General features: G+C 45.1%; 1 protein-coding gene across 3 annotated transcripts in view; it reads left to right on the top strand.

Annotated features, from left to right (window-relative positions):
• The first annotated feature begins 3,741 nt into the window (after positions 1–3,741).
• Positions 3,742–25,917, top strand: part of LOC138681517 (galectin-8-like) — a 109,256-nt gene continuing 87,080 nt past the window's right edge. The window contains exon 1 of one of the 3 annotated variants that reach the window (XM_069769091.1): positions 3,742–3,749. Coding sequence is in view for 1 of the 3 variants with exons in the window: in XM_069769087.1 (XP_069625188.1) it covers positions 3,926–4,040 (115 nt within the window). In the remaining 2 variants the exon portion in view is untranslated. Of the gene's footprint in view, positions 3,750–3,776; positions 3,871–3,911; positions 4,041–25,917 lie in introns of those variants that run through there. The other 2 variants (XM_069769088.1, XM_069769087.1) reach the window with 2 other exon arrangements.

Raw genomic sequence — 25,917 nt, forward strand, 5'->3', positions numbered from 1 at the left:
AGGTTTCTCAATCGAAATTTTCCCATTTTGTCACCTTCCCCTTCCCTACCAAGCTTTGTTCTCGAGCCTAGTACATATAACCCTTGGTCATTTTCTGAGGGATTGTCAATAGTGAGGTAGAGAATTATGCATCCCTCCTTGGGACAGTGGGTGGCAGGGATAGGGAGAATTGAACCCAGATACCCTCTCTTGCCTTTGAACGGGGCTTTGGTCAGAGACATACGGGTGATTAAGCTGGCCCCCCATTTGTCTGTGCGTTGCAGGGCTAGGGCTGGTTGATATCCCCAATTTCCTTCTCCGGTGTGCCACCCAACAAGTGTCCAATCTTCACAGTTTGACCCTTCCCCCCTTTCAGCTGCGGTGACACAGATGAATTGAGTGCCTAGCCAGATATCAAACTGTCCCATTGGACCCGGGCATTCAACTAGGAGGCAATAGTCAAATTGATAAGTAACCCTGGGGGTGGAGACATTATACCAAAAAGTAACTATCCCCTCTTCAAGGGAGATGGCCCCTTGAGTACTGGCTACTGCTGGGGTCAGGTAAAGTATAAGTATCAGATGGATGAAGGGTGGCAGCTGCCACTGGCCTCTTGATCTGGATCCGGCACCTTCTTGCAGTGGGAAGCGTGGATCCATGTGGGCTTTCCTTCAAGCTTGACTGCTGTGGCAGTGGTCAACAGGACTTGGTACGGGCCGTCGTATATGGGCTCGAGGGTGCGTCTGTTGAACCTCTTTGTCAGGACCCAATCACCGGGCTGGATCTGGTGGGTTCCTTCTAGGTCCTCAGGATCTGGTATGGATGAAAATACTCGAGAATGTATTTTAGTCAGGTGTTTAGCTAATTCAATCACAAACTTAGTCAGAGTGTCATACTGCATAGACAACTGCTGTGGGAAGTACAATCCTAACCTGGGGGCACTCCCAAACAGGATCTCATATGGGCTAAGTTTGGTAGGACCAGATGGTGTGTGCCTGACACTAAACAGTGCAAGGGGAAGACTCTCGTGCCATGGTTTCCCTGTTTCTTGTGCTGCTTTCAGCATTTTGCACTTCAATGTCCCATTTAACCTCTCAACTTTGCCACTGCTCTGCGGGTGGTATGGAGTGTGTAGAGCCAACTTGGTCCCGAGTGCGTCCCATATCTCTTTTGTGAGGTTAGCAGTGAATGCAGGCCCTTGGTCACTTTCTATGGTTTCTGGGAGCCCATACCTGCAAACTATCTCAGAGAGGAGTTTTTTGGCAGTGGTCTTTGCTGACTGGTTTTTGACTGGAAAGGCTTCTGGCCACCCTGAGAAGATGTCTATTACCACTAAGGCATACTCGAACCCCCCTGAGTGCGGCATTTGGATGTGATCTATTTGTATGCGCTGGAAGGGATAGAGGGGTTTGGGTGTGCATTTCTGGGGTATCTTTTCTGTTTTCCCTGGATTGCATCGGGCACAGACAAGACATCCCTTGGTGATGTTGGCAGCTACTGTGGAGAAGCCTGGGGCATGGTAGTACTGGAGGACAAGATTGTGCATCTTGATCTTGGACTGGTGAGTGGTGCCATGGGCCCATTTTGCCACCATAGGGTAGAGGACTCTTGGTAGACAAGGTTTTCCTTTGGTCATCATCAGGTGTCTTTCATCCTGTGTAGCTCCATCTTGGGTCCATTTGTCCGTTTCTTCCTTGGGTGCTTGTCTTTGGAGTGTAGAGAGCATCTTCTCCCAGGATTGCTTCTTTTCTTCTGCTTCTGAGTCCAGTAGAGACTATAGGTGGGATGTTTCTGCTTCCAGTGGTAGTAATGCTGCTTCTTTTGCTGTGACATCAGCCAGTCTGTTGCCCACCGCTTCCTTTGAAGTGCCTCCAGTGTGCGCCTTCACTTTTACCACCGCAACTCTTTCTGGCATCAGTAGGGATTCCATCAGTTCCTGTATGGCTTTGTGGTGTCTGACAGGCGTTCCATTCGCCGTGATGAAGTCTCTGGCCTTCCAGATTGGTCCATAGTCGTGACATACGCCATAAGCGTACCGTGAGTCAGAGTAGATTGTAGCTTTGCGTTGGGCAGACATTTTGCAGGCTTCTGCCAGGGCTCTCAGCTCTGCCTCCTGCGCAGAGACGGATGGAGGCAATGGTTGTGCTAGTAGCACTGTGTCTTCAGTGACCACCGCTATACCAGTGTGAAAGCGGCCTTCTTGGTCTGCATACCTTGATCCATCCACGAAGAGCGTCAGGTCAGAATCTTCCAAGGGTACATCCGTGACTGAGTCAAACCCAGAGGTTTCCTGTCTCATGAGAGCGAGACAGTCATGCTGAGCCATTTCAGAGTCGACTACCTCTTCCATCGTTCTTCCCCCCTTGGCAGAGGTAGGAGAGTAGCTGGGTTCAGGACAGCACATCTGGAGATGGAGACATTGTCAGGAAGAAGAAGAGAGCATTGTAGGCATAAATGGCGGGCAGCAGACAGGTGCTTTGGCTGTGTCTGGGCCAGGATGGCTGTGATGTCATGAGGTACCATTATCCTCAGTTCATGGCCTAGAATGATGTCAGAAGTCTTGTCCAGTAGCAAATGTGTTGCAAACACGGCTCTCATGCAGGTTGAGGCTCCATGGGCCACTGGGTCGAGTCTAGCCGAGTAGTACCCAAGAGGCCGTTGCCTGCCTCCGTGGAGCTGAGTGAGGACTCCAGTTACATGTCCTTGCTTCTCCATGATGAATTGGCAGAACAATTTGGCGTAGTCAGGGAGTCCCAGGGCAGGAGAGGATGTGATAGCAGTTTTTAGCATGTAGAACCCATCGATGGCTTCCTTGGTCAGCGTGAAAGGAGTGTCCTTGAGGCAGTCATACAGGGGTTGCATGTGGAGAGAGGCATCCAGGATCCAGGGGCGGCAGTAGGATACAAGTCCAAGGAAGGACTGCAGCTGTGGGGGCTTGGCTCGCAAAGGTATGCTCTGGACAGCTGTTTTCCTGTCTTCAGTCAGGTGCTTGGTCTGGTGAGAGATGCAGTGTCCCAGGAACACAACTTTTTCCTTGCAGAACTGTAGATTGTCTTTAGATGCCTTGCATCCGTTGGTGGCCAGGAACTGTAGCAAGGAGATGGACTCCGTCTGTGCATCTGATAGGGTGTCAGCACAGAGGAGTAGGTTATCCACATACTGCAGTAGGATTGTAGTCGGGTGTGTCATCCTCCAGGGTTCCAGGACTGTTGTCATGGCTTGGGTGAACATGGAAGGGCTATTTTGTGCCCCTTGTGGCATCACAGTCCAAGCATATTGCCGACCGTTGTGTGTGAAAGCAATCAGGTACTGACTGTCAGGATGTAGAGGTACTCTGAAGAAGGCATTGGCCAAGTCAATCACTGTGAACCATGGAGCGGTAGGTGGGATTGATGACAACAGTGTGTGTGGGTTGGGCACGATGGGTGTGTCCAACACGGTGGCCTCATTGACAGCACGCAGGTCATGTACCATGCGGAACTTTGTGGGCTGTCCTTTAGGTGTTTTCTTCTTTACTGGAAACAAAGGGGTGTTGCATGGTGACTTGGTAGGGATGATTGCTCCATTTTCCAGGTAGATTTGAAGTTGTTGTGCAATGGCAGCAGATTGTGACATGGAGAGTGGGTATTGCGGTTTCCGTGGCAACAGAGCTCCTGGTTTCAGTTCCACTTTTACAGGCTGAACTTTGAGCCTGCCAATGTCTTCCGGTCCGCGCGCCCACAATGAGTCTGGGATCAGTGCCAGCAGTTCGATGTCCACGAGATTCACAGGTGTGTCCTGTAAGGAGAAGAGGCCGTACACTTCTGCGGACTGCTCCGGTGAGAGTGGGGTTGTAAGAGTGACGGTTCCATCCTCGTGAAACAGGATACTGGCTTGGAGTTTTGATAGCAGGTCTGATCCTAGTAGATTGACTGGGCAGGTGGACGAGACTACTAGTTGGGACAGCATGCTTTGTGTTGGCTGTAGGCCAATGTGGAGGGGTCTGGTCATTGGGGTGTACCTCGTGTTACCATCTACCCCTACACATGGCACTACTTCATCCGTGAGACAGTCCGGATCGGGTAAGTCAATGTTCCTGATTACACTTCTGGCTGCACCGGTATCCACCAGGAAATTAAGGGGTTTATCCTCAACCTCTAACTGGATGGTAGGCGTTGGTCCACTTGGCTGTTTTGTGGAGTGAAAGAGTATGAGTGGTGTGTGCAGTGGATCCGGCTTGCCAATGTCCTATTGTGGATTGGGTCCAGGTGGCCCCTGGGTGGGCTGTTGTTGCTGCCATGGCCCCCTCTTGAGCGGAGCTGATATGCAGTTCCTTTTAAGGTGTCCTGCTTTGCCACAGTTGTAGCAGATAGCCCTAGGCCTGTGTGGTTTTGTTGGGTCTGAAGGGTCTTGAGAGAACAGAAGAGTGGTACGGGGTCTGAGTGGTTGATTCAGCTCTACTCCTTTTGCTACCGTGTGGAGCACTTCTGAGTCTAGTCTTCTGTACTCTGGCCTTGTAGCCTGCACTTGCTTGCGTATTGGCTCTCGGAGGCCCTACACAAAGGCCTGCACCCATATCTGATGATGGGCTTTGTCATGTAGATCAAATCCTAGATCAGTAAACATTTGATTTAGTCTGTGGTAAAATTTTTCCACAGACTCCCCCTTTTCCTGCATGGTGTCCTGTAGGGAGGTGACTTGGTCTGCCAGCGGTCCTTAGCCCAGATCCGGAGTTGATCGAGGAAGTCCTGCCCCGATTCTAATGACTGATAATATTCAGGTAGGCCACTTATGGGCCTCAAGGCCGGTTCCATGACGGGCCAGAAGGAGTCACCTGCTTTAATTTCTGCTAGCCCAATCAAGTCTATCCATGAGGCAGCATGTGTCTTGTGTATCTGACTCATCTTCCTAAAGAAAGGCATAGGGTGCCCTTCCGGGTCTGGTAGACTGTTTACTAGGGTAGCCGCTTCCTGGGGTTTCCAGCTCACGTAGCGGGTGTTACGTCTGGTACCGATTAAGCTGTCACGGAAGGGAGCTGCACGTCTAGTACGGGGACGGTCTGACACCCTTATAGACTCTATCCTGTCTGGGCTGTCATCTTCGTAGTAAGGTATAGATATTTTTGGTGTGTAAAGAGCCGCTGCGGTTGCACTGTCTCTTGGGTTTGCTTCACTGCTTGTGTCTGTTTCTTGCTGTGAGGATGTGGTTGGAGGGCGGACTGTTTCTACTTTTTCCTCCTTAACCCCTTCTTCTGTATCTTTGTCTTCATCCTCATCCCCATGTGTGAATATGCCAGATGCTACCGGAGCTAAGATGGCTGGTCGGTGACGTGTGCCCTTTCTTAAAATGGCAGTAGGTGTAGGTGCAGGTGTAGGTGTGGCCTGAGGTAAGATGGCTGCCGGGACATGGGGCGTGCCATCAGCATTAAGGACTGGATATAGGGAAGTAGACTTGTGTGGGCGTGGTGCTCCGCACACAGCACAAGTGTCCCTCCAATCTGGATTCTGATTTTGGCAGACTGCACATGTCCATCCCTCTGGAGAGTATGGGGGTGGTCTATGTGGCGTGGATGTGGCTACCAGAGCCATTTTATCGGGAGGTGGTTGGTAAAGATATTCACCAGTGGCAGAATTACATTCCTCAACCCACATTTGTCTTTTAATCTCTTTTGCCGTTCTATACCATGCTTCAGCATCTCTTAAAACATTATTATCTCTTAAGAGTCCTTTCTTGCTAGACAACATACTTTTCCATTCTGTCTCATCAAGCCTTCCCCCTCGGGTTGTAGATTCCGTAAGTTTCAGGAGGAGCTTTACATTTTTAACATACTGTTTGCCTTCTCGTTCTGCCACTATCTCTTGTGCAGAGAACTGACTGAGTTTAGACTCGTTGGTACCCATATTACAATTTAATTTCTAACCACCGTACTTCCTGTTTTGCCAAAACTTCATACACCTCTGGACTACCGTAATTGTGAGCACACCTGAAGGGTGTTATATGTGTAGGGTAGTACAACCTATTAGACTCAATGTGGTGTAGTAGTGCACCTTCTGGACTAGGAACAGATATCTTAGCGTGAATGTTCAATCTAAACACTTTAAATTCAGGAAATTCAGCAGAAAAGGCAGTATAACCAGTGTTGAATCTGCGGACGGGTGTGTCTAGTACTTTGATAATGCGCCAACCCTCTTGCGAGATACTGAGTATGAGTGTTTGTACACAGTGAGGGCAAGACATGAGATAACTATGACTAGTAATGCAATAGTTAATGCGTTACCCTTCCCTTCACTGGTTTTGTAACCAAGACAACTAGGGCTGAGCTTTGGTACTTCAGCTGCAATGGGCAGTAATATAGTTAATGATCAACTTTGGTTAGTACAGTTGATCTTACTGCGGAGGGGTATAGCAATGCCACAATCCTTTGAATCAATTGTCACATATATGTGTATGCCGTGTCAGTCACGTCACCAGGCCCGTTTTTTTCTGAATTCATCTACAGCCTCTACAACTATGAGTGCCTTTGCGGAACAACTTTTATCTTTTGCATTGTCACATAATTTTTTTCTTTTTAAGGGGTCCCTCTACCTACAGCTCCAGGGGACAGCAATGGGTGCTTCCTTCGCGCCAGCTGTTAATTCTGTCACACTAGGGTGGGACCCGTCTTAATTGTCTGTGGTCAAATTGGTTCTCTAGGAGAGAAAGTACGTGCACGGAGGAAAGAATCACAGAAGACAGTGGATCATGTCTCAAATGCTTCTCGCCTAGTTTATTCATCCGCAGATTACCTCCTTTTATAGGAGTAAAGCACATTACATCATTGGGTTGTCTTTCCAACTTAATTATCACAAATCTCTCTGATCTTACATGTTACGCGTTATTATCTTTATTACTATATTACCATTATTCTAATAATTATTACTTTTAATCTATGTCTGTACCGTTATCGCCCTAATGGCGCCTTTGGGTCAAGCTGACATCTGTCTATGCACGTATTCTACTTATCTTTGGTTTATTGGCGATCGATTCACCTTCATGCAGATACATTTACTCTAGATAAGGGTAGGGGATTTACACAGCCTTTCTTAAAGTCCATCTGGATACTAGGTGTATCCTGGTACATCCTGGTACAGAGTGATCAACAGAATTTAGTCTTATGACAGTGAATCAGAAAACCTTAAAGCTACATGAAACTAATATATATATTCAGCAAAGCGTCCATATAAGTTTGATTTCAGTATATCTTCATATGCCATATAGTCTCTCCATAACACCTGCATATGCTAATCTCTTCCTGGTGCTGTGGGAGAGGGACCTATTCCTGTCAGATCGTCTGCCGACAATGGACCGTGTCCTTTTTTGGGCACGGTACATTGACATTTTTTTGATCTGGCAGGGATCCGTGGAGGCTTTGAATGAATTCATGCTATCATTGAATCAGAATACCTACAATATTCGGCTAATCCACCATGCCAGTAGGGACCAAATTGAATTTTTGGACGTTAGGGTGTTCAGGGGAATGGATGATTGTTTACAAACGGATTTGTACCGCAAAGATACAGCGGTCAATTCGTTCCTACACGCCTCATCTTCGCATCCACCTGCCATGATCCGATCCATACCAATCGGTCAATTCTTGCGACTTTGCAGAATTTGCTCCACGGATAATGACTTCGAGAAACAAGCGGCGGACCTCAAATTGAGATTTTTAGACCGAGGTTACAGCCATCGTTCCATTAAAAGGGCATATAATCGTGCTAGGAATACTACTAGGCACCAAGCATTGTACTCTACAAGACCAACTACATCAAATAAATTGGTCAGATATATTACACAGTTTAATGGACAGGCGGACCTGATGAGACAATGCCTGGAGAAATCATGGCCCATCCTTTTGGCCGATCCTGTTATCTCCCAATATATTGGGAACAAACCTAGTCTAAGGGTACCGTCACACAGTGGCATTTTGATCGCTACGACGGCACGATCCGTGACGCTCCAGCATCGTAACAATATCGCTCCAGCGTCGTAAACTGCTGTCACACTTTGCAATGTACGACGCTGGAGCGATAATTTCATGACGTATGTGCGATGTAGAAGCCGCTGGTTACTATGCGCACATCGTATACAATATCGTGCACACCATTGTTACACCATGCGATCATGCCGCCACAGCGGGACACTAGACGACGAAAGAAAGTTTCAAACGATCTGCTACGACGTACGATTCTCAGCGGGGTCCCTGATCGCAGGAGCCTGTCAGACACAGCGAGATCGCTGGAACGTCACGGATATATCGCTGGAACGTCACAAATCGTGCCGTCGTAGCGATCAAAATGCCACTGTGTGACGGTACCCTTACATTCAGAAGATCTATGAATTTGGGAGACAAACTAGTCAAGAGCCATTATGTGGACGAAACTAGAACTTTTTAAAATTATCCGTTGGTTGCCGTCCCTGTGGGAAGTGCGTGGCCTGTCCGAATGTTAACAAAGCCTCTGAATTTAGTAGCTCAGACGGTCTGAATACTTTTAAAATCATGTCCTCCATAACATGTACCACCAGGGCGGTGATATATTATGCCACCTGCCCCTGTGCCCTAATTTATGTGGGTCTGACAACCCGACAATTAAAAGTCAGAGTCCGTGAACATGTTTTAGGTATTAGTGCTGCTAAGGAAATCAATGATTTATCAGTTTTAAAAACTCTCCCCAAACATTTTAAATTGCACCATAATTCTGATGCCTCCCTATTACGTATCATGGGCATTGATGCTATCAAACCAACTTTGAGGGGCGGGAAGATTAGCATACCCTTGGCTAGATTAGAATCCAAGTGGATATGGACCCTCAAAACTGTTTCCCCGTTAGGATTGAATGAGAATTTTAATTTTGCTTCATTTCTGTGAACTCTATGTAACCGGTGTTAATTATCGTATTGTACCCCTTTTTTATCTTGTGTGTGTGCACTTGGTGTGTATTGGTATATCAGTCTCATATGTGCGTATATATATATAGTATGTTTTTATTCTTCATATACAATTTATGTATGTATAGATATGCATATTCTTCTATATATTTTAATCTAATTTTTTATAATTATATCTTCATATTTTGATATATCTTTCCATCTTTGGCACACACATTTTTATGCAGGTTTTAATTATATGTCTACTATTTATTATTATTTTTATTTTATTATATTTTTATTTATTTTTTATTTATTTTTTATTTTATTTTTTTATTTTTTCATTATTATTATTATTTATTCTATTTTTCCTACCATTATTGCATTATTTCTTATCATCTTTTTTCTTTTAGTGTTCTGATATATTGTTCTTTTTTCATGGATAAGTTGTGTTCGGGGCTGCTGTGACGGTGCTCATCCTGGGCCTTCTGGTGCATCAGCATTGGACTCAATCGGAATGGATATCTTTTTACCTGGACATTCTTGATTTGGCTTATTATTATAATTATTTTGTAATTATTATGATGTTATGTGTAATATTGGGTGCATTTTTCTTTTCTCGTGTATCCCTGCTAATTATGTTATTTTCACAATATTGGGTACATGATCAACATACGTGCCTTCATGTATGATGGGCACAGGTGATTTATATGACATAATCTACATTTTTATTTATACAATAGTCTCAGTTGTTTCCCCCTACCGTCTTTTTCCCCCACCGTCCTGTTTGATACCTTTTTTCTTCATCTGTTCGTCCATGTCCGTGGACCGCCGCTGTGCGCGTGTGCAGCCTGCGTCCCGGGATGTGTGTATCCTGCGTCTTGGTTACCTTGGCAGCGACCTTTTGCTGCCGGGTCATGTAACGCAGGCGCTACACACTTCCGGGTCCTCCTGGCGGCGCATACGCCATTGAGCGTCGGTTCCGTTCATCGGCGTTCATTGCCTGTATATATATATATATATACCCTCCGGTTCCTCCCGCACACCACCCCCTGACGAAGGAGTATATCCGAAACGCGCGTCGGGGTGCGCTGTGCTTGGAGGAACGGACCACTGAAGGTAGTGACCACTGATATAGCGATATAGTGATTGGTATATATACAGTTAGGGCCAGAAATATTTGGACAGTGACACAAGTTTTGTTATTTTAGCTGTTTACAAAAACATGTTCAGAAATACAATTATATATATAATATGGGCTGAAAGTGCACACTCCCAGCTGCAATATGATAGTTTCCACATCCAAATCGGAGAAAGGGTTTAGGAATCATAGCTCTGTAATGCATAGCGTCCTCTTTTTCAAGGGACCAAAAGTAATTGGACAATGGACTCTAAGGGCTGCAATTAACTCTGAAGGCGTCTCCCTCGTTAACCTGTAATCAATGAAGTAGTTAAAAGGTCAGGGGTGGATTCCAGGTGTGTGGTTTTGCATTTGGAAGCTGTTGCTGTGAGCAGACAACATGCGGTCAAAGGAACTCTCAATTGAGGTGAAGCAGAACATCCTGAGGCTGAAAAAAAAGAAAAAATCCATCAGAGAGATAGCAGACATGCTTGGAGTAGCAAAATCAACAGTTGGGTACATTCTGAGAAAAAAGGAATTGACTGGTGAGCTTGGGAACTCAAAAAGGCCTGGGCGTCCACGGATGATAACAGTGGTGGATGATCGCCGCATACTTAATTTGGTGAAGAAGAACCCGTTCACAACATCAACTGAAGTCCAGAACACTCTCAGTGAAGTAGGTGTATCTGTCTCTAAGTCAACAGTAAAGAGAAGACTCCATGACAGTAAATACAAAGGGTTCACATCTAGATGCAAACCATTCATCAATACCAAAAATAGACAGGCCAGAGTTAAATTTGCAGAAAAACACCTCAAGAAGCCAGCTCAGTTCTGGAAAAGTATTCTATGGACAGATGAGACAAAGATCAACCTGTACCAGAATGATGGGAAGAAAAAAGTTTGGAGAAGAAAGGGAACGGCAGATGATCCAAGGCACACCACATCCTCTGTAAAACATTTTGGAGGCAACGTGATGGCATGAGCATGCATGGCTTTCAATGGCACTGGGTCACTTGTGTTTATTGATGACATAAGAGCAGACAAGAGTAGCCGGATGAATTCTGAAGTGTACCGGGATATACTTTCAGCCCAGATTCAGCCAAATGCTGCAAAGTTGATTGGACGGCGCTTCATAGTACAGATGGACAATGACCCCAAGCATACAGCCAAAGCTACCCAGGAGTTCATGAGTGCCAAAAAGTGGAACATTCTGCAATGGCCAAGTCAATCTCCAGATCTAAACCCAATTGAGCATGCATTTCACTTGCTCAAATCCAGACTTAAGACGGAAAGACCCACAAACAAGCAAGACCTGAAGGCTGCGGCTGTAAAGGCCTGGCAAAGCATTAAGAAGGAGGAAACCCAGCGTTTGGTGATGTCCATGGGTTCCAGACTTAAGGCAGTGATTGCCTCCAAAGGATTTGCAACAAAATATTGAAAATAAAAATATTTTCTTTGGGTTATGTTTATTTGTCCAATTACTTTTGACCTCCTAAAATGTGGAGTGTTTGTAAAGAAATGTGTACAATTCCTACGTTTTCTATCAGATATTTTTGTTCAACCCTTCAAATTAAACGTTACAATCTGCACTTGAATTCTGTTGTAGAGGTTTCATTTCAAATCCAATGTGGTGGCATGCAGAGCCCAACTCGCGAAAATTGTGTCACTGTCCAAATATTTCTGGCCCTAATTGTATATATAAATTGTCCTGGAGCCTGGTGGTTTTTATTTGTGCTGTGAGCACATAGTATTTAACCCATATAAACGAAGCCAAGTAGTATGGAACCTATGTGAATACTACTAACACATAGGAGTTTTGCGGCACATATGTACACATAGTTTTATTGTTTTGCACTTAGGCACCTTCTGTGGTTTTTCATACACACATATATATATATATATATATATATATATATATATATATATATATATATATATTAGTGTATATACACTTTATATATTTATTTATTTTTTTATATTTTTTATATATATATATATATATATATATATATATATACACTTTTTATATTACGTTTTTTCACATAATCACGTATGTACATTTAAAATATTTTATATTGTGTTCACACATTTTTTTACACATTTATATAGATTTTACAGTATATAGTTGTTTTCCATCACATATTAGGCTGTTTATTTGAGTCTATACATATACAGTCATGGCCAGAAGTTTTGAGAATGACACCAAAATTATATTTTCACATGATCTGCTGCCCTCTGGTTTTTATTAGTGTTTGTCTGATGTTTATATCACATACAGAAATATAATTGCAATCATATTATGAGTACCAATAAGTTATATTGACAGTTAGAATGAGTTAATGCAGCAAGTCAATATTTGCAGTGTTGACCCTTCTTCTTCAAGACCTCTGCAATTCTCCCTGGCATGCTCTCAATCAACTTCTGGACCAAATCCTGACTGATAGCAGTCCATTCTTGCATAATCAATGCTTGCATTTTGCCAGAATTTGTTGGTTTTTGTTTGTCCACCCGTCTCTTGATGATTGACCCCAAGTTCTCAATGGGATTAAGATCTGGGGAGTTTCCAGGCCATGGACCCAAAATCTCTATGTTTTGTTCCATGAGCCATTTAGTTATCACCTTTGCTTTATGGCAAGGTGCTCCATCATGCTGGAAAAGGCATTGTTGGGTGCCAAACTGCTCTTGGACGATTGGGAGAAGTTGCTCTTGGAGGACATTCTGGTACCATTCTTTATTCATGGCTGTGTTTTTAGGCAAGACTGTGAGTGAGCCGATTCCCTTGGCTGAGAAGCAACCCCACACATGAATGGTTTCAGGATGCTTTACAGTTGGCATGAGACAAGACTGGTGGGAGCGCTCACCTCTTCTTCTCCGAATAAGCTGTTTTCCAGATGTCCCAAACAATCGAAAAGGGGATTCATCAGAGAAAATGACTTTGCCCCAGTCCTCAGCAGTCCACTCCCTGTACCTTTTGCAGAATATCAGTCGGTCCCTGATGTTTTTTCTGGAGAGAAGTGGCTTCTTTGCTGCCCTCCTTGAAACCAGGCCTTGCTCAAAGAGTCTCCGCCTCACAGTGCGTGCAGAAGCACTCACACCAGCCTGCTGCCATTCCTGAGCAAGCTCGGCACTGCTGGTAGTCCGATCCCGCAGCTGAAACAGTTTTAAGATACGGTCCTGGCGCTTGCTGGTCTTTCTTGGGCGCCCTGGAGCCTTTTTGACAACAATGGAAGCTCTCTCCTTGAAGTTCTTGATGATGCGATAGATTGTTGACTGAGGTGCAATATTTGTAGCTGCGATACTCTTCCCTGTTATGCCATTTTTGTGCAGTGCAATGATGGCTGCACGTGTTTCTTTAGAGATAACCATGGTTAACTGAAGAGAAACAATGATACCAAGCACCAGCCTCCTTTTAAAGTGTCCAGTGATGTCATTCTTACTTAATCATGACTGATTGATCGCCAGCCCTGTCCTCATCAACACCCACACCTGTGTTAATGGATCAATCACTAAAACGATGTTAGCTGTTCCTTTTAAGGCAGGACTGCAATGATGTTGAAATGTGTTTTGGGGGTTAAAGTTCATTTTCTGGGCAAATATTGACTTTGCAAGTACAGTAATTGCTGTTAAGCTGATCACTCTGACATTCAGGAGTATATGCAAATTGCCATTAGAAAAAATGAAGCAGTAGACTTTGGAAAAATTAATATTTGTCTCATTCTCAAAACTTTTGGCCATGACTGTATATGTGTCTCTATATACCAACACGCCAGGTTGTCCTAGTGATTAATTGGTCTACTTTTTATATATTTTTTTGCCTCCTTTTGTGTCCATTCGTTATTGTGCTACATGTATTAAAATATTCTCTTTTATGTGTATGTTATTTGGTAGCACTTATCTAGTGAGTCTCCAAGCACAAGCACACTTTTGTAGTGCTACTTTTTTACCAGTCTATTTAATAAAGACATATCTTTGTCTATACAATATTTGCCTTTTTGATTATTTTGGTTTATAATATAATATATATTTGTTTTCCAAGTATTTGGTCTCTTGCTTTCTATTCAGTATTCCGAATGGTCTGCCATCTATAGCGGCCATTTTTTACTTTGATATTTTTTTTATATATATATACTAGCTGAAGAGCCCGGCGTTGCCTGGGCATAGTAAATATCTGTGGTTAGTTATAGCACCTCACTTCTCTTATTTTCCCATCACGCCTCTCATTTTCCCAATCACATCTTTCATTTTCCCCCTCACATCTCTCATTTTCTCCCTCACACCTCTCATTTTCTCCCTCACTCCTCTCATTCCCCCCTAACACTTGTCATTTCAACCTCACATCTGTCATTTTCTGATCACTCCACTATTTTTCCTCACTCCTCTCATTTTGCACTCACACCTTTTCATTTTCACCTCACACCTCTCATTTTCACCTCATCACCTCAGTATAAACATGTTTGTCATCTCCCTTATATATAGTATACATCTGTATGTCATCTCCTGTACATAGTATATACCTGTATGTCATCTCCCCTGTATATAGTATATAGCTGCTGTGTGTCATCTCCCCTATATATAGTATATACCTGAATGTCATCTCCTTCTATATATAGTATATACCTGTGTCATCTCCTCCTGTATATAGTATATACCTGTGTGTCATCTCCCCTGTATATAGTATATATCTGTGTGTCATCTCCTCCTGTATATAGTATATACCTGCATGTCATCTTCTATATATAGCATATACCTGTATGTCATCTCCTCCTGTATATAGTATATACCTGTAGGTCATCTGCTCCTGTATATGGTATATACCTGTGTGTCATCTCCTCCTGTATATAGTATATACCTATATGTCATCTCCTCCTGTATATATATGTACCTGTATGTCATCTCCTCCTCTATATAGTATATGGCTGTGTGTCATCTCTCCTGTATATAGTATATATCTGTGTGTCATCTCCCCTGTATATAGTATATACCTGTGTGTCATCTCCTCCTGTATTAGACCTCGTTCACACGTTATTTGCTCAGTATTTTTACCTCAGTATTTGTAAGCTAAATTGGCAGCCTGATAAATCCCCAGCCAACAGGAAGCCCTCCCCCTGGCAGTATATATTAGCTCACACATACACATAATAGACAGGTCATGTGACTGACAGCTGCCGTATTTCCTATATGGTACATTTGTTATAAGCAAAGGAGAAAAAAGAGCTATACTGGGTGTGTAATATAAAAGTCCAAAATTTATTGAAAACCATTACATAATATATATAAAGGAACATACGTGCATATACAAAGACAATACACCAGGGTGAACAGAATCCACATAAGAGCCCAAATGCCCAGATGCCTAACCGCCTATTCATAAAGTGCAGAGTGCCACAATACAGGCAAATGTGCCCACCAACAGAGCGCCCTATATAGGCATGGCCCCCAGTGGGGCAGTAATCATAATCTAGTAGGTGGGAGGACACTTACCAGAGGCAGGGGATGGAGGATCCTAGACCGGGTGCGTGAAGACGCCCCCCGACGCGCGTTTCCCGTCCCTATAAGACCGCTTTATCAAGGGAGTGCCTATCGTCTGCCTGCAGGACCTTTTAAAGGTCAAAGGGTAGATCACGTGCTGCGTATGGGCCAATCAAAGTGGTTATATGGCGGCGCATGCACACCGCAGATGCCAGGTCCTGGCAGTGCAACGAAGCGTCGCGTGCTACTGCGCACGCGCGGGGAGCGAAGAAAATCCCCAGGCGTGCGAGCAGGGCAAGTGACGCGACGCCGCATACCAAGAATCCCGGGCCGCGGCACGCATTCGCAGAACCACTGAATCGCCAATGGGTAATCTGAACGATGCTGCATTAGATGCCTGATATCGGTTGTGGTAACTGGAAGTGCACAGCTTATTTACAACATAGGGGGGACACATAGAGGCACAAAGAAGTATAATAACAATGACGACAACAGCAGGGAGAAAATAATTAATACATAGTGCAACAGTCCAATTTCGGTCACATAGGACAATCCCTTCTCCGCAGGTTTATGTGGACGTCCTCTATAGTATCCTCCAAGGTGGCAACTTCAGCTATGCATGATGCAGCAAAACGACATCCAGCACCTTAATACGATGTAATGAAGGCCCATACACTTATTGGTCCCGCTGCAGGGTGATAGGCATAATAATGAGAAAATAAAATTAGTGTCAAGTTAAAAAGAACTAAAATCAAAAGCACCCGACTTAAAACAGTGGGTACCTGGTAGGAACAGATAATTCGGACAAGATGTATAAAGACATATCGCATTCAGGACCCCACAAATGAGGAAAAGGATAATGATTCATTTAGACCCCTCGGGGTCAGGGTATCAAGTGTGGTGATCCACTTCGCTTCGACCTGTGCCAGCACTCTTTTGTAATCCCCCCCTCTAATACCAAGGTGGATAGCATCTATCCCCCTTACTTTAAATGATGCTGGATCGCTATTGTGGAATTGTCGAAAATGACGGGGGACAGTTTTAAGAAGGGTCACGTCGGTCGCCGTCTTGGCCGCGCAAATGTCCCGCACATGCTCACGTACCCTTATTCTGAGCTCCCTTGACGTAAGTCCTACGTATATTTTGGAGCACCCTACAGAGGCGCGGCACAGCCATGGGCGCGGCCTGTGCGCCCTCGTACGCAAATCTCTTCCTGGGTTTCTGGGAGAGATTGATTTTTGGGGACGAGGGCCCGCCGGCCGCCTCCCATGTGCTGTGCTGGCACAGATATATTGATGATATTTTCTTTTTGTGGGACGGGACGGTGCAGCAGCTCGGGGAATTCATGGAGACGCTGAATCGGAATTCTTTTAACATATTTCTGACCTATAGTTATGACGTCAAGAAGGTCAACTTCTTGGATGTCAGTTTTGAAGTGGATACAAACAGGTCTATTCAAACAGATGTATACCGTAAACCGACATCTGTGAATTCCTTGATTCACGCGTCCTCAGCTCACATTGCATCTACCATCAGGGCCGTCCCGGTCGGACAGTTCCTCCGGATGAGGCGGATCTGTTCGTCGGATGCCAAATTCGAGGCACAGGCCTCGGATCTCAAATCCAGATTTGCGGCACGTGGCTACTCGAACCGGTGCATCAAGCATGGTTATCGCAGGGCGCGGGCGACTCCACGCGTCGATCTCCTTCGGGGTGCCAGAGCTCGACCGAATACTACTAGTAATGGACCCATCCGGTTCATATCAACCTTCAATCACGAATGGGAGGATATGCGGCAGATCCTTTCGAAACACTGGTCTATTTTGCGCACCGAGCCCTCCCTGGGAACTGGATTAGGTGACTATCCCCTTATGACTGCAAGAAGGTCCAAAAATCTCAAGGACCTCCTGGTTAGCAGCCACTATGTACCTACCGTGAAGTGTTGTGAATTCTGTGGCTGAGTTCACTTCTGTGGTCACAAGTGGTATTGCAGTCTCTGGGCTTCCTCCCTCAGGTGTTTTGGTGAGCTCGTTGGCTGCCTTGCTATTTAGCTCCACCTGAGTCTGTCTTCCTTGCTCCTTGTCAATGTTCCAGTGTTGGATCTGAGCTACTGCATCTTTCCTTGGGCCTGCTGCTCTGCTAGATAAGTGCTTCTAGTTTGTTTTCTGTTTTTTCTGTCCAGCTTGCTATTAACTTTTGCTGGAAGCTCTGAGAAGCAAAGGGGTGCACCGCCGTGCTGTTAGTTCGGCACGGTGGGTCTTTTTGCCCCTTTGCGTGGTTTTCGTTTTAGGGTTTTTTGTAGACTGCATAGTTCTCTTTGCTATCCTCGCTCTGTCTAGAATATCGGGCCTCACTTTGCTGAATCTATTTCATTCCTACGTTTGTCTTTTCATCTTGCTAACAGTCATTATATGTGGGGGGCTGCCTATTCCTTTGGTGTATTTCTCTGAGGTAAGTCAGGCTTGTATTTCTATCTTCAGGCTAGTCAGCTCCTCAGGCAGTGCCGAGTTGCATAGGTAGTTATAGGCGCAATCCACTGCTGCTTATAGTTGTGTGAGGATAGATCAGGTACTGCAGTCTACAGAGATTCCACGTCTCAGAGCTCGTCCTATTGTTTTTGGTTATTGCCAGATCTCTGTATGTGCGCTGATTACTGCACGCTGTGTTGCCTGATTGCCAGCCATAACAGTACAAGGAGCCAATCCAATGATTTCCAATAGAGGGAAAAAAAAAATCCTGACATCATTTTTTTTTCTTAGCTCTGTCTTCAGTCTTTTTTTTTCCCCTAGACATTAGAGTGCTTCAGGACACAGCTGTGGACATGGATATTCAGGCTCTGTGCTCCTCAATGGATAATCTCGTTGTAAATGTACAAAAGATTCAAGATACTATTGATCAGAAATCGATGCTAGAACCAAGAATTCCGATTCCTGATTTGTTTTTTGGTGACAGAACTAAGTTCCTGAGCTTCAGAAATAATTGTAAGCTATTTTTGGCCTTGAAACCTCATTCTTCTGGTAATCCTATTCAACAGGTTTTGATTATTATTTCTTTTTTGCGCGGCGACCCACAGGACTGGGCGTTTTCTCTTGCACCAGGAGATTCTGCATTGAGTAATGTTGATGCATTTTTCCAGGCGCTGGGATTGCTTTACGATGAGCCTAATTCAGTGGATCAAGCTGAGAAAAATCTGCTGGCTTTATGCCAGGGTCAGGATGATGTGGAAGTATATTGTCAGAAATTTAGGAAATGGTCAGTACTCACTCTGTGGAATGAATCTGCACTAGCGGCTTTGTTCAGAAAGGGTCTCTCTGAAGCTCTTAAGGATGTAATGGTGGGATTTCCTATGCCTGCTGGTTTGAATGAGTCTATGTCCTTGGCCATTCAGATCGGTCGTCGCTTGCGCGAGCGTAAATCTGTGCACCATCTGGCGGTATTGTCTGAGAGTAAGCCTGAGCCTATGCAGTGCGACAGGACTATGACTAAAGTAGAACGGCACGAACACAGACGTCTGAACAGACTGTGTTTCTATTGTGGTGATTCTACTCATGCTATTTCTAATTGTCCTAAACGCACTAGGCGGTTCGATAGCTCTGCCGTTATTGGTACTGTACAGTCCAAATTCCTTTTGTCCATTACCTTAATGTGCTCTTTGTCATCATATTCTGTCATGGCGTTTGTGGATTCAGGCGCTGCCCTGAATCTGATGGATTTGGATTATGCTAAACGTTGTGGATTTTTCTTGGAGCCTTTGCGGTGTCCTATTCCGTTGAGAGGAATTGATGCTACACCTTTGGCCAAGAATAAGCCTCAGTACTGGGCCCAGCTGACCATGTGCATGGCTCCTGCACATCAGGAAGTTATTCGCTTTCTGGTACTGCATAATTTGCATGATGTGGTCGTGTTGGGGTTGCCATGGCTACAAACCCATAATCCAGTATTGGATTGGAACTCTATGTCGGTAACCAGCTGGGGTTGTCAGGGAGTACATGGTGATGTTCCATTTTTGTCTATTTCGTCATCCATTCCTTCTGACATCCCAGAGTTCTTGTCGGACTTTCAGGATGTATTTGAAGAGTCCAAGTCTGATGCCCTACCTCCGCATAGGAATTGTGATTGTGCTATCGATTTGATTCCTGGTAGTAAATTCCCTAAGGGTCGTTTATTTAATTTGTCCGTACCTGAACACACCGCTATGCGCAGTTATGTGAAGGAGTCCCTGGAGAAGGGACATATTCGCCCATCGTCGTCACCATTGGGAGCAGGGTTCTTTTTTGTAGCCAAGAAGGATGGTTCGCTAAGACCGTGTATTGATTACCGCCTTCTTAATAAGATCACTGTTAAGTTTCAGTATCCCTTGCCATTGATATCTGACTTGTTTGCTCGGATTAAGGGGGCTAGTTGGTTTACTAAGATTGATCTTCGTGGTGCGTATAATCTGGTGAGAATCAGGCAGGGAGATGAATGGAAAACGGCATTTAATACGCCCGAGGGTCATTTTGAGTATCTGGTGATGCCGTTCGGACTTGCCAATGCTCCATCTGTTTTTCAGTCTTTTATGCATGACATTTTCCGTGAGTATCTGGATAAATTCTTGATTGTTTACTTGGATGACATTTTGATCTTCTCAGATGATTGGGAGTCTCATGTGAAGCAAGTCAGAATGGTTTTCCAGGTACTGCGTGCTAATTCCTTGTTCGTGAAGGGATCAAAGTGTCTCTTCGGTGTGCAGAAAGTTTCATTTTTGGGGTTCATCTTTTCCCCTTCTACTATCGAGATGGATCCGGTTAAGGTTCAGGCCATCCAGGATTGGACTCAGCCGACATCTCTGAAAAGTCTGCAGAAATTCCTGGGCTTTGCTAATTTTTATCGTCGCTTCATCTGTAATTTTTCTAGCATTGCCAGACCATTGACCGATTTGACCAAGAAGGGTGCTGATTTGGTTAATTGGTCTTCTGCTGCCGTGGAAGCTTTTCAGGAGTTGAAGCGTCGTTTTTGCTGTGCCCCTGTGTTGTGTCAACCTGATGTTTCTCTTCCATCCAGGTCGAGGTTGATGCTTCTGAGATTGGTGCAGGGGCGGTTTTGTCACAGAGAGGTTCTGGTTGCTCAGTGTTCAAACCATGTGCTTTCTTTTCCAGGAAATTTTCTGCTGCTGAGCGTAATTATGATGTGGGCAACCGAGAGTTGCTGGCCATGAAGTGGGCATTCGAGGAGTGGCGTCATTGGCTTGAGGGTGCTAAGCATCGCGTGGTGGTTTTGACTGATCATAAGAACCTTACTTATCTTGAGTCTGCCAAGCGCTTGAATCCTAGACAGGCCCGTTGGTCGTTATTTTTTGCTCGTTTTGATTTTGTGATTTCATACCTTCCGGGCTCTAAAAATGTGAAGGCGGATGCTCTGTCTAGGAGTTTTGTGCCCGATTCTCCGGGGTTATCTGAGCCGGCGAGTATCCTCAAGGAAGGAGTCATTGTGTCTGCCATCTCCCCTGATTTGCGGACAGTGTTGCAGAAATTTCAGGCTAATAAACCTGATCGTTGTCCGGCCGAGAAACTGTTCGTCCCTGATAGGTGGACTAGTAAAGTTATCTCTGAACTTCATTGTTCGGTGCTGGCCGGTCATCCAGGAATCTTTGGTACCAGGGAGTTGGTTGCTAGATCCTTCTGGTGGCCATCTCTGTCACGGGATGTGCGTGCTTTTGTGCAGTCCTGTGGAATTTGTGCTAGGGCTAAGCCCTGCTGTTCACGTGCCAGTGGGTTGCTTTTGCCCTTGCCGGTCCCGAAGTGGCCTTGGACACATATTTCGATGGATTTCATTTCTGACCTTCCCGTTTCTCAAAAAATGTCGGTCATTTGGGTGGTCTGTGATCGCTTTTCTAAAATGGTCCATCTGGTGCCCTTGGTTAAATTGCCTTCCTCCTCTGATTTGGTGCCTTTGTTCTTTCAGCATGTGGTTCGTTTACATGGCATTCCTGAGAATATTGTTTCTGACAGAGGTTCCCAGTTTGTCTCGAGGTTCTGGCGAGCCTTTTGTGGTAGGATGGGCATTGACCTATCTTTTTCCTCGGCCTTCCATCCTCAGACTAATGGCCAGACCGAACGAACCAATCAGACCTTGGAAACATATCTGAGATGTTTTGTTTCCGCTGACCAGGATGATTGGGTGTCATTTTTGCCGTTGGCTGAGTTCGCCCTTAATAATCGGGCCAGCTCGGCTACCTTGGTCTCTCCATTTTTCTGCAATTCTGGGTTCCATCCTCGTTTCTCTTCAGGACAGGTTGAGTCTTCGGACTGTCCTGGTGTGGATTCTGTGGTGGACAGGTTGCAGCAGATCTGGACTCAGGTAGTGGACAATTTGACCTTGTCCCAGGAGAAGGCTCAGCTTTTCGCTAATCGCAGACGCCGTGTGGGACCCCGACTTCGTGTTGGGGATCTGGTTTGGTTATCTTCTCGTCATATTCCTATGAAGGTTTCCTCTCCTAAATTTAAACCTCGTTTTATTGGTCCGTATAGGATTTCTGAGATTCTCAATCCGGTGTCTTTTCGTCTGACCCTCCCAGACTCCTTTTCCATACATAATGTATTCCATAGGTCGTTGTTGAGGAGATACGTGGCACCTATGGTTCCATCTGTGGAGCCTCCTGCCCCTGTTTTGGTGGAGGGGGAATTGGAGTATATTGTGGAGAAGATTTTGGATTCTCGTGTCTCTAGACGGAAACTCCAGTATCTGGTCAAATGGAAGGGTTATGCTCAGGAAGATAATTCCTGGGTTTTTGCCTCTGATGTCCATGCCCCAGATCTTGTTCGTGCCTTTCATGTGGCTCATCCTGGTCGGCCTGGGGGTTCTGGTGAGGGTTCGGTGACCCCTCCTCAAGGGGGGGGTACTGTTGTGAATTCTGTGGCTGAGTTCACTTCTGTGGTCACAAGTGGTATTGCAGTCTCTGGGCTTCCTCCCTCAGGTGTTTTGGTGAGCTCGTTGGCTGCCTTGCTATTTAGCTCCACCTGAGTCTGTCTTCCTTGCTCCTTGTCAATGTTCCAGTGTTGGATCTGAGCTACTGCATCTTTCCTTGGGCCTGCTGCTCTGCTAGATAAGTGCTTCTAGTTTGTTTTCTGTTTTTTCTGTCCAGCTTGCTATTAACTTTTGCTGGAAGCTCTGAGAAGCAAAGGGGTGCACCGCCGTGCTGTTAGTTCGGCACGGTGGGTCTTTTTGCCCCTTTGCGTGGTTTTCGTTTTAGGGTTTTTTGTAGACTGCATAGTTCTCTTTGCTATCCTCGCTCTGTCTAGAATATCGGGCCTCACTTTGCTGAATCTATTTCATTCCTACGTTTGTCTTTTCATCTTGCTAACAGTCATTATATGTGGGGGGCTGCCTATTCCTTTGGGGTATTTCTCTGAGGTAAGTCAGGCTTGTATTTCTATCTTCAGGCTAGTCAGCTCCTCAGGCAGTGCCGAGTTGCATAGGTAGTTATAGGCGCAATCCACTGCTGCTTATAGTTGTGTGAGGATAGATCAGGTACTGCAGTCTACAGAGATTCCACGTCTCAGAGCTCGTCCTATTGTTTTTGGTTATTGCCAGATCTCTGTATGTGCGCTGATTACTGCACGCTGTGTTGCCTGATTGCCAGCCATAACAGTGAAGCACCCTTTTGGCTCCAGGGGTCCGACACCGGGATCCATACCATGCGGTCGCTGTCTTGCCTGCGCAAATGTCCTGCGCTGCTCTACGTTCTGTAGCTCTGATGGAAATAAAACTTTTGAGATCAGACATCGGATCTCCTGCAATAGCATGAATGTGATCTATTATGCTACATGTGGGTGCTCCAAAATATACGTAGGACTTACGTCAAGGGAGCTCAGAATAAGGGTACGTGAGCATGTGCGGGACGGCGACCGACGTGACCCTTCTTAAAACTGTCCCCCGTCATTTTCGACAATTCCACAATAGCGATCCATCATAATTTAAAGTAAGGGGGATAGATGCTATCCACCTTGGTATTAGAGGGGGGGATTACAAAAGAGTGCTGGCACAGGTCGAAGCGAAGTGGATCACCACACTTGATACCCTGACCCCGAGGGGTCTAAATGAATCATTATCCTTTTCCTCATTTGTGGGGTCCTGAATGCGATATGTCTTTATACATCTTGTCCGAATTATCTGTTCCTACCAGGTACCCACTGTTTTAAGTCGGGTGCTTTTGATTTTAGTTCTTTTTAACTTGACACTAATTTTATTTTCTCATTATTATGCCTATCACCCTGCAGCGGGACCAATAAGTGTATGGGCCTTCATTACATCGTATTAAGGCGCTGGATGTCGTTTTGCTGCATCATGCATAGCTGAAGTTGCCACCTTGGAGGATACTATAGAGGACGTCCACATAAACCTGCGGAGAAGGGATTGTCCTATGTGACCGAAATCGGACTGTTGCACTATGAATTAATTATTTTCTCCCTGCTTTTATGTCGTCATTGTTATTATACTTCTTTGTGCCTCTATGTGTCCCCCCCATGTTGTAAATAAGCTGTGCACTTCCAGTTACCACAACCGATATCAGGCATCTAATGCAGCATCGTTCAGATTACCCATTGGCGATTCAGTGGTTGTGCGCATGCGTGCCGCGGCCCGGGATTCTTGGTATGCGGCGTCGCGTCACTTGCCCTGCTCGCACGCCTGGGGATTTTCTTCGCTCCCCGCACGTGCGCAGTAGCGCGTGACGCTTCGTTGCACTGCCAGGACCTGGCATCTGCGGTGCGCATGCGCCGCCGTATGACCACTTTGATTGGCCCATACGCAGCACGTGATCTACCCTTTGACCTTTAAAAGGTCCTGCAGGCAGACGATAGGCACTCCCTTGATAAAGCGGTCTTATAGGGACGGGAAACGCGCGTCGGGGGGCGTCTTCACACACCCGGTCTAGGATCCTCCATCCCCTGCCTCTGGTAAGTGTCCTCCCACCTTCTAGATTATGATTACTGCCCCACTGGGGGCCATGCCTATATAGGGCGCTCTGTTGGTGGGCACATTTGCCTGTATTGTGGCACTCTGCACTTAATGAATAGGCGGTTAGGCATCTGGGCATTTGGGCTCTTAGGTGGATTCTGTTCACCCTGGTGTATTGTCTTTGTATATGCACGTATGTTCCTTTATATATATTATGTAATGGTTTTCAATAAATTTTGGACTTTTATATTACACACCCAGTATAGCTCTTTTTTCTCCTTTGCTTATATGATGTATTGAGTGGGTGTATTCTCCATCCTCTTTGCTTCATGGGCTAACTATAGCTATTGTTTCTGACAGCAACATTTCAGAGAGGTTTTTGTGGTCATGGTACATTTGTTGTAGTTTGTCTGCTTATTAATCAGATTTTTATATTTGAAGGATAATACCAGACTTGTGTGTGTTTTAGGGCGAGTTTCGTTTGTCAAGTTGTGTGTGTTGAGTTGCGTGTGGCGACATGCATGTAGCGACTTTTGTGAGATGAGTTTTGTGTGGCAACATGCGTGTAGCAACTTTTTGTGTGTCGAGTTGCATGTGACAGGTTAGTGTAGCAAGTTGTGTGCAGCAAGTTTTGCGCATGGCGAGTTTTGCGCATGGCGAGTTTTTTCTAGGAAAGTTCCCACGATCTATGAACATCCAGCAGAGGGCGCCTCACCGCAAATAAAGCTAAATATAGCTCATTGATCTATATTTAGACTCATTCCCCGGGGTTTTGCAGCGAGGAGCAGCCTGCATTAGCAAAGCTCCTTGCTGCAAAATGTTTTAACCCCTTCAGAAGGATTTACATCGTTGGACGTTACAGATCTGCGGAGGGTAAGTATATTGTTGGTTTATTATGTTATTTCTTTCACAGAATGAGGGTCTTCAGTGACTGGATTGGGCGTAGAATAAAATACTCCAACAACCATTGTTTTTATTTCATTAAAATAATTTTAAATAATGTGTTTGTGTTTTATTTAACCCTTTACTACAATTGGATTAATAATGGATAGGTGTCATAATTGACGCCTCTCCATTATTAATTAGGCTTAATGTCACCTTACAATGAAGGGTTACTTCATTACCCCATATCCCACCGCTACACGGGAATGGGAAGAGAGTGGCCAAGTGCCAGAATAGGCGCATCTTACAGCTGTGCCTTTTCTGGGGTGGCTGGGGGCAGATATTTTTAGCCAGGGGGGGGGCCAATAACCGTGGACCCTCTCCAGGCTATTAATATCTGCCCTCAGTCACTGGCTTTACTACTCTGGCGGAGAAAATTGCGCGGGAGCCCACGCCAATTTTTTCCGCCATTTAACCCTTTATTTTAAGAGCTAGAACGGCCAAATTTTGCAGATACACTCTACTGACATTAGTAGTGTGGAATCTGCAAAAAAAATGGAGAGAAGACATGGTTTACTGTATGTAAACCATGTCTCAAATCATGTCGGGTTTTAGGAAGGAGAAAGAAAAAGCCGGTAATTGAATTAC

The sequence above is a fragment of the Ranitomeya imitator genome, chromosome 5 (assembly GCF_032444005.1).
Source record: "Ranitomeya imitator isolate aRanImi1 chromosome 5, aRanImi1.pri, whole genome shotgun sequence".
Lineage (NCBI taxonomy): Eukaryota > Metazoa > Chordata > Amphibia > Anura > Dendrobatidae > Ranitomeya > Ranitomeya imitator.